We start from the raw sequence: 8,562 nt of genomic DNA, 5'->3' as shown, positions 1-8,562 counted from the left end.
GCTCCCGGGAGGGTTTGGGAAAGCCGCGGAAACGCCGAGCGAAAGGTGGCAGCAGCGAGTCGCTCTGCATCGCGGCCGCGGTCCGCCCGCCGTCCTCCCGCGCTCCCGTCGGCTCGACCCGCCTGCAGGTACCTCTCCCAAACCCGCGGCGGTTCATAAAGCGCCGGCTGGGATGGGTCCGGCCGACTAGGCGGCGGTTTGGTAGCGAAGCGGCCGAGGTGGGACCCCCCCGAGAGGATGGCAGCCCCCAGGCCGGCGCTGAGCCGCGCCGTTTCCCGCGGGCAGCGGGGAGCCGTGGCCCTCCACCTCCTCCTCCTCCTCCTCCCGGCGGGGCCGGCCTCGGGCCCGCGGGTCCAGGCGGGCAAGTGACCGGCTGTAGGCCTTGCCCTCACGTCTCGGCCGAGTGACTGGCTTTCCTCATCCCTACGCTGATCCTCAGATCACTGCGAGCGTGAATTAGCAGTAATTACCCCAGGCAACAACAGCAACAAAAAAATTGCTGTTTTTCCTCAGATACCAAAACTCCGCGCAGCAAGTTAAAAGGACCAATGGAATGGCAACTTTCGGGTGAGTGCTGTCATTGCATTTTACACAAGTTTCTCAGTAAAGGGTTAAGCGTGCACAGGAGTAAACACGACTTCCATGTTCCTCACCCTCTTTGCTCGCAAGAAGACTTCTGAAAACATGGTAGATTTTCCACAGAGGGCTCCCAAGGATGGGCAAGAGTGAACGGAGGGAGAAACGAGCAGGGGACGAAGCCCTCGCTGCCCTCGTGCTTTCACCGTTTGGGCTGGCAGACCTCAAGTTTCAGTCCCCCCAGCCCAGGCGGCGAGAGCCGCTGTAGCTGCCGAGGGGCCGCTCCCCACCGACGCCCCCCACCCTGCCCCGGGGCGCGCCATCACACCTGCGCCCTCGGCCCGCCGCTCTGCCTCCCTCTAACCGGGAAACCGGCGCCCCCCCCGCCCGCCTCCAGCCGCGGGGTGCTGGGGGGACACGGGGACGCGCCCCTCTGCGGCGAGGCCGGGGGACCCGGCGCGGCCCCGCCCGGTGCAGGCGGCGGCGGCTCAGCGGGAGCGGGGCCGCCCGCCCCCCTCCTCCCCAGCGCCGGCTGCGGGGCCGCGGCGGGCGCGCTCCTGCTGGGGAGGGGACGGGGGGAGGGAGGGGCGGAGGCAGGCGGGGAGGGAGGGAGGCAGGGCGGCGGGGAGGGAGCGCGGCGGCGGCAGATGCTGCGGCGGCGGCTGTGCCTCCTTCGGCCACATCCCGCGGCCGGTGCGTCCGCCCGCTCGCCCGCCCGGCGCGCAGCGCTACGGCGCCGCCGCGCCGCCTGCCCCAGCCGCAGCCGCGGCCCCGCTCCCCGCCCGAGCGGCGGGGCGGTGGATGCCGAGCCCGCCTCGCCCCGGCAGCCAGCGGGCAGCTGCCCTGCGGCGCAGCCCCTCGGACCCGGCCCGGCGCGGTCGCACGGACGCAGGGGCGCAGAGGCGCGCCCGGGGGGGGGCAAGCCGAAGATGCTGCAGCTGGGCAAGGTCAGGACCTTGCGGTGAAGCCCGGGGCCGTCGGTCGCCCCCCCCCCAACCCCCCCATTCATCCTTGCCTAGCGGACTGAGGATTTGCTGTTGGGTTTTGGTGTATGTTTGGGAGAAAGCAGGCTGAATCGGCGCCGATCGGTGAGTACGACAGGCACCGTAATGGTGCCAGGTTCCCCCCCCTCCCCACACCCTTCCCGCTTGCGTGATCTCTCTTCTCGGTGCGGGCTCCTGCACTGCTCCCCTCGGCGTTTCAGCCGGGCTGGGTTGGGCTGCTAGGAGCTGTGTTTGTGCCTTCAGCGGAGAGGTAACAAAGTGCGTTTTTTCCCCTTGTTTCCCCCTCCCGCGCCTCCCCCCCCCCCCCCCATCTCTATCCTCCCTTTCTTTCTACGTTGGTCGCTGCTTATGTAGGGCAGCCGCGGCACTGTGTCTCCCGACGCCCTGCACTAATGTACTCGTTACGGCAGTGAAGTCATGGGCCGGGGAGGAGGAGGAGGAGGAGGAGGAGGAAGGGGCCCGGGGACCCGCGGGCGGGGGCAGCGCGGGAGGTGCCGGCGCGATGGCCCCGGGCCCTGGGGCGGCTCCGAGCGGCGGCTGCCGCCGTGTCTGCGTGTGTGTATGTGGTGGTGGCGGGGGTGTATGGGGGGTGCGTGTCTCTGTGTGTATACGGTGTCTCTGTGTGTGTCGGGGTGTGTGTGCGGGAGGGGGGGATGTTCTTCCTTTGAAGCCACCGTCTGCGAAATCCTGCGCTCGAGGAGCGGGCGGAGGGGGGTGGGGAGGGGAGCCGCGATGTGCGCTGTGGTGTTTCGTTGATCTATATTTAATGGCTGAAAGGAAAGATGCTTTTCTTTCCTTTACCCTTCTCTTACTCTTATTCTGGTGTGTAATGTGCTTGCATCGATCGGTCAAAGCGTAGCTTCAGCTGAATCAAGTCACCACAGAGGAGGTGCAACAGCACAGGCAGTACATGTAATTCATCTGCCCGGGGATCGTGGAGGAAAATTTTAAAAAAAACAAAACCGAAGAGGGATCATTTTAGAAACCATGTTAAATTTCCCCTGGAGGGTTTGGAGGCATGAATACATGAAAGACAGGAATACAGCATCTTGTGCAGAGACATTTTTTTTCTCATACTTTTAAGTGTTAGGGTGTGCTTTGTTCGCATTCAGGTGTCATGATTAACCCCATGCGTTACCGGAAAATAGCCAAAACTTGCAGAAAATACTTAGAAATTAATAGGCCCCCTTCCTTAAACACCTAGCTGTTAACTTTACTGGCTGTAGTAACTGATATTCGAGCCCCTTAAAAGATGTATGCCTTTCCACTGGCAATAACAAGCTAAAGTAAAAACTTCACATTGCATGTTTATTTTCACAGTCAGTATAGGGAGCGGGTATGTAAAGTGAAAACAGTGAATCGGCCTGAGCTGTGGTTCTTAGCAAGTATCTCCATAGGGTACGTCAAGACTTACGTACCTCAGGATAGCGAGAGGACTACCCAGTATTATACAGAGTTTATGTAAGTCTGTTGTGGGTTTTTTGCAAAACCAAGAGAGGGAAAAATACCTTGTATTAAATATCTGTATTTAAGGATGTGTTTATCCTCTCCGAAAAAAATGAACTGATTATCTAACTCGTATAGACCGGGTTGCTATTTTTCAGACAGCCTAGTTAGTTGGTCAGTGTATAAATGAGACGGTGTGAGGGAGTTAGGTGCAGGTCTCCAGAGAAAGCTGCTGCATATCCTGTTTGCCAGCCTGTGAGACTGAGATGGCTTTAGGGCTTTTGTGAGCCTATTTACCTTTACGCAGGTTGTCTGGGGAGGAGCCCCAACCCTAAACCCAAACCGCCTAGGAAGACTGATATGTAAGCAAAACCGGACATTCTATGATGATCAAATACCCTTCTAAGACTAATTCTGAGCCAAGCTGGTGAAGCTCTCTCTTTTCAGTCTGTGAATGACTTGACCCTTTGGGAGTCTTGACTGACTATCAGTCTGCATCCTGCAAAACTGCAGAGAACTTGTGATAGATCATCCTCATTAGTAAGAAGTTGATTAATGGCTTGGGACTGTGTTGAACGTAATTACGTTGAATGTTGTAGTACCAAAACAGGAGATCGCATCTTGATCACGTTGTTCAGAGATGGTTTTTGCAGTCTGTTATATAAGAGAGGCTTGGAAAAAAAAGAGTAGCGGACTGTGCTGTGTATACGTAGCAAAGGAAATACCCCTCAAAGCTGCTGGTTGGAAGCAAAGTATTTATTTCTGAATGTCGGTTGCATGACTTTTTGTGGATTGCAGGAAAGATGCTTTTGGGAGGGAACTCCGGCTACGGTGCTTGACTTCTGTTTATCAGGTACCTTAACGGACTTTAAAAACAATAAATAGCTCATCAGTAACACAAGTCTGTGACTTTTGCTGTGGTTTTGAATAATGCTACTAAAATAATTTCTCCTCACATAATGAACTCTGACAGACAGCTGCACAAAATAGAAATAGTAGCAACTAAAAAAAAAAGGTGTTTGCATAATTCTGATTTGCATAATTTACCTTTGCTGATGGATGGTATCAATTTAATGGCTGTGGTTTGGTGTTAAGTATTTGTTTCTCAAGACACGTGTAAAATCAACTTATGCTACAAAGGAAGTGCCGGAGCAGCTTATTTTAAGGGTTTTAAGAAATGCATTTTTAGGTAGGACTGTAGATTGGCATGTAAATGGAGCAGATAACAGAATCAGCAGAACTCATGAGTGTTAAATTTTGCACTAAATTTCAGATACATTTTCTATTTCATGGTTCAGTATGATATGATTATTAGAGCCTATCACTTGTGGAAATCCCAGCATATCTTTGTTAGGATTTCAAACATACATTTCAACAATTCCTAGAAGCAACTGTTTTCAGGAGTATCAGCAAGATAAGGAAAATACTTTATTGCAGTACTCTTTACTTAAATGAAGAGCTGGTTTTGATGCTTATTGATTGCGCTTGTAAGTCGTGAAGAGTTTGATACTTCAAGTTACAGCTGAGGTTTGACAAAAATTAAATTGATTGTTTCTTTCCTTTGAAGGTTTTAGTAAGGTCTTTTTACGGGATGAGTTTTGGATGCTTATTTAACTGTACAACATTAAATGTAGTAGTCTAATTATTAATAACATGCAAATAAATCATAAACCTTAATGGAGGCAGCATTTTTAAATGCGGTGCTTTTTTTTTTTTTTAATGACAGAATGACTCTCAAATAGAACTAAAGCGTATTTGCTTTTAAATAAGAGATTGATTTTTTTTTTTTACTGACAAAAGTCATTACACCTGCAAAACCATTATTTTTCTGACTTTTTCTTTGATTGGGGCATGATGGGAAAAGTTATTTCTCTTCTGTCAATAGGAAGTCTTCATGCAGGACAGGTGTGGAATCCTCTGCTCATGTACTGCAGAACCACACGACCCTTTGGCTAGTGGCTCTTCTGTCTTTAGGCTCAGTTGGAAAGAAGTCAGGATGCAGCATGACACACTGAAACAATTTCTGCTGTCCTCTTGGGATGTGCTAACTTGGTGTCATGAATGGGTTGTAAAAGCAGATTGCCTGACCAGATTCTCTGGCAGCATGCTGGACGAAATTTAAGTTCAATAAAATTGAAAGGAAATAATGGTACCTGTTTATATGTAAACTGATAGCCATGTTAATAGATTTTTTTTTTATTAGTTGCTAGTTTAGTGTTAGACTTAAGAAACAGAGAGACATCTCGTTATCTATGAGTGCAAGTATTTAATATTTGTTTAAATTGCTCTTGGCATGATAATTTTTAGTGCATCTTACTGGCTCTTAATCTGCCTGTTCTACTTTATAAAATTCAATTATAGTAATAAGCAAGATACATAAAGCATGGAAGAGTCCATATTATCTTGTCCTTTTGGCCACTGCCTATTTTATTGAGGTTTCTGGAAGAAAAACAGGCTTCTAATGATACTTTGTACTTCTCAGACCTACCAAAAGTTGGTAAGTTTTTCTAAATTCTTATATAAAATATAATGATGTTACATTTTTATTATGATTTATTACATTAGCCATAATAGTTCTACTGTATAACAAACCATTATTTTCAACTTGTTTTCATTCAAGAAGCCACAAATATGCAGAGTTCACTTTGAGTAGTAACATCCAAAATCAAGAGATTTTTTGAGAGCCAAAGGGGCTTTTCATAAAAGGTTCTCTTCTAAGGGAAGATTTTGCATTTCCCCCTGCTGTTTCTTCTACTCCCCCCCCCGCCCCCCCTTTTTTTTTTTCCTTGCCAAGTTTGCAATTGATTTCTTCATCTTCAAAAGTCTTCACAGTACAGCCAATTTCTTTTTGGTCAAGAAAATTATGTTTGGAAACTGACAGTTAAACTTGTTTGCCTGGTTAGTGTAACATAAACATACTCTTTTTTTCAGACATAGGTATGTTCTGTTCTAGCACAGTCAATCATTGTCAATTCAGTAACACCAAAATATCCCTTTAAGGCTGGATTTTTGAAGGGAGCCAAATGAATTTAGGGAGGTAGTGTAAATCAGGATTCTGATGGGGTTCTTCATTGTTTTAATCCCACTGGATAAGATTTAAGTCATATATTTATGTCAGATTAATTTCTTTTAAATTAGTAAGATGTTTGGTGAGATAACGAGAAACAAATTTCAGTGTGGTGGTATAAAATTGCTTTTAGTGCCCCTAGGATTACTAAAATTTGTAATCTGCATCCTGTAAAGGTATATGCCTTCCATCAGAACCAGTAAGCACTTTGGAAGGGTGACTGTCAAGAGTCTCAGAGGTAACTCAAGGCTTCAGGCAATGAATTTCAAGGAATGTATTGTATTTTGGTTCCTGCTTCCCAGGAGAGTACTTTTACAATTTTTGGAGCTGGCTATCCAAAAAGCAAGAAAATATGCACTGGATGTTGGAAACAGAACATGTGAGTCCTACAATTTTTTGTTTATAGTTTTCCACCAAAATACTGAAACTCATGAGTATGTGTATTTCTGGTATTGTAGCCGATCTACAGGAGGTGTTTTTTATTTAAAAAATATTTACATAACTTTAAATTTATCTGAGTAAGGAGTCTAACTTCTCTGAGGATGACATACATGTTTATATGAATCAACTCCTGGCATTCTGGCATTTTCTTCTAACCTTGTATTTGGCTGGGTAATAATCAGATTTCTTTGAAATCAGATTGTTGTTGTCCCAGACAAATTTGCTTGTTTAAAAATAAGCGTTCTTGCCAAGAGGTTGATGGTTGCCTTACCTGTTTAGCATATGGGAAGGCCTTTTCACACTCCTTTATTGGCATGAAAAATGGCATGACATTGGATATGGAGGTTCATATTCAGTGAAAACCAGAGTAAGAAGGCAGAAGGCTTGGTCAGAGAATGGTTGTCTTAAAAAAACAACAGCTTAAAGGTTTTCAGCAATGGAAATGGCTCAAGGTTAGACATGGAAAATCTCCTGGGCAAACCTTGTTTTCTTGTATGTGAGAATTTTTAGAGAACTTGAGTTGTTTAAATAAGCAGATACCTGAAGGCATTCTTAACACCATCTCTTTCTCACTTATATTTCTTACAACAACTCAATTTCAGGAGAGCTTTTGATCACGTCTAATGGCATCATCTCATTTCTGAATGGCATGATACCTCTGAAAGTGAGATTCTGTGTGATCTAGAAGCTGAAGTTTCACAGAAAGTGGGAGGTGGGTTCCTAAATGGTGTAGATGCTAAAAACAGAGTGGATAATCTAGTGAATTCGTACAAATCAAAATCTAGGTCAGTCTATGAGCATTTTAACAAATTTTAACAAAGTGATTAGTCATATTTGACACTTTCTGAATACTTCTGAAGTACCTGTATCCTTGATCCCCACAGGATAGTAACCTGAACCTTCAGTTCAGTGCCTAACCTTGTCTGACCTAGTGTGCTTAGAAATGTGGTGAATAGAACAAAAAAGCTTTGGGTATTTTAAAAAAAGTTTGTGCATTAATGAAGGAGGTTGACAGTAGTTGGTGAATCACATAATTCTTGCTATTCTTACTGCAAATGGTTTTGAAGCTTGAGTTACAAGAATAGTGTGACTTTATATGTGGATTTTCACTGCAGTGTATGTCATCTGGCAGTACAGGGGAAAAATTGGAAGTGTGATAGTACATCTCTTCTTTAGAAATGTCAATAATATAGAAGGCCTAATGCATTCTCAAAATTGTCATTGCAATTAAAACAACAGAAGACAGTTGATTTCTGTTTTCTTCTGTCATTGAACCAATTTCATATCATTAATACCCAACAGAAGTATTTTGAGTAACAATGTTGGAAGTCCTGCTTAGGGATGACCAAGTTAATTCCAAAATGCCTCTCAGAAGGTAAAGTTTGGTTCACTCTGGGGGAAAAAAGCATTTGTAATCTTGCACAAACCTCATTAAGCATTAACTACTACACATGCTTTTATTTTCAGCATCCTATACTTTAATGTATATGAGATATGCAACACCATTTCCTCTTTTTTCCTTATAAGTGTGACAGTCCCTTAAAGATTTTACAGGTTCACAAGTACATATTTTTGGTTGAAAAGGTTCCTGACAAGCTTGGCAGCTTATTGCACTTATTTTCTGCTTCTGACTTCTACCGTCTACCAAGTACAAATATTGCACAAAGCCTCAAAGGTCTTGGGGGACTCTGACTTTAATCTCTTAAAAGAAGGATGGACAGGTAGAGCTTAATTAGAAACACACATGTCTAATCAAAGGGTAAATTTAGAATCACAAGTTTTAAGGACTGGCATTAGAAACAGTCATGATACCAAGAAATCTTTTTCATATAAATGGGAGCACCGAACAGAAGCCATAGTATATCTGAAAAGCCTATTCTGTTAAACAGTTGTTTAATACTCTCAGGCAGGTATGTCTTTTTAGTATGTATCATTACATGGTTTTTTTTTCAATAAAAACAAATTCCAAAGCATGCATTTCTGGTCAAATCGGGGAAGTTCGTTAGCCTCTGAGTGTTTCCACTGGGA

The 8,562-nt window shown here is 45.6% G+C and overlaps 1 protein-coding gene across 11 annotated transcripts in view; it reads left to right on the top strand.

Moving 5' to 3' along the window:
- The first annotated feature begins 449 nt into the window (after positions 1–449).
- The window catches only part of CTNND2 (catenin delta 2), a 689,312-nt gene continuing 681,199 nt past the window's right edge, over positions 450–8,562 (top strand). For 8 of the 11 annotated variants that reach the window (XM_074899530.1, XM_074899527.1, XM_074899525.1 and 5 more), the window contains exon 1: positions 3,795–3,879. In XM_074899530.1, coding sequence (XP_074755631.1) covers positions 3,804–3,879 — 76 coding nt within the window. In that variant the 5' untranslated portion in view covers positions 3,795–3,803. Of the gene's footprint in view, positions 568–1,369; positions 1,665–1,770; positions 1,831–3,794; positions 3,880–8,562 lie in introns of those variants that run through there. The other 3 variants (XM_074899519.1, XM_074899518.1, XM_074899522.1) reach the window with 3 other exon arrangements.

The sequence above is a fragment of the Athene noctua genome, chromosome 2, assembly GCF_965140245.1.
Source record: "Athene noctua chromosome 2, bAthNoc1.hap1.1, whole genome shotgun sequence".
Classification (NCBI taxonomy): Eukaryota; Metazoa; Chordata; class Aves; order Strigiformes; family Strigidae; genus Athene; species Athene noctua.
The sequence above is the reverse complement of the archived record's forward strand: the minus strand, read 5'-3'. Positions and strand labels throughout refer to the sequence as shown.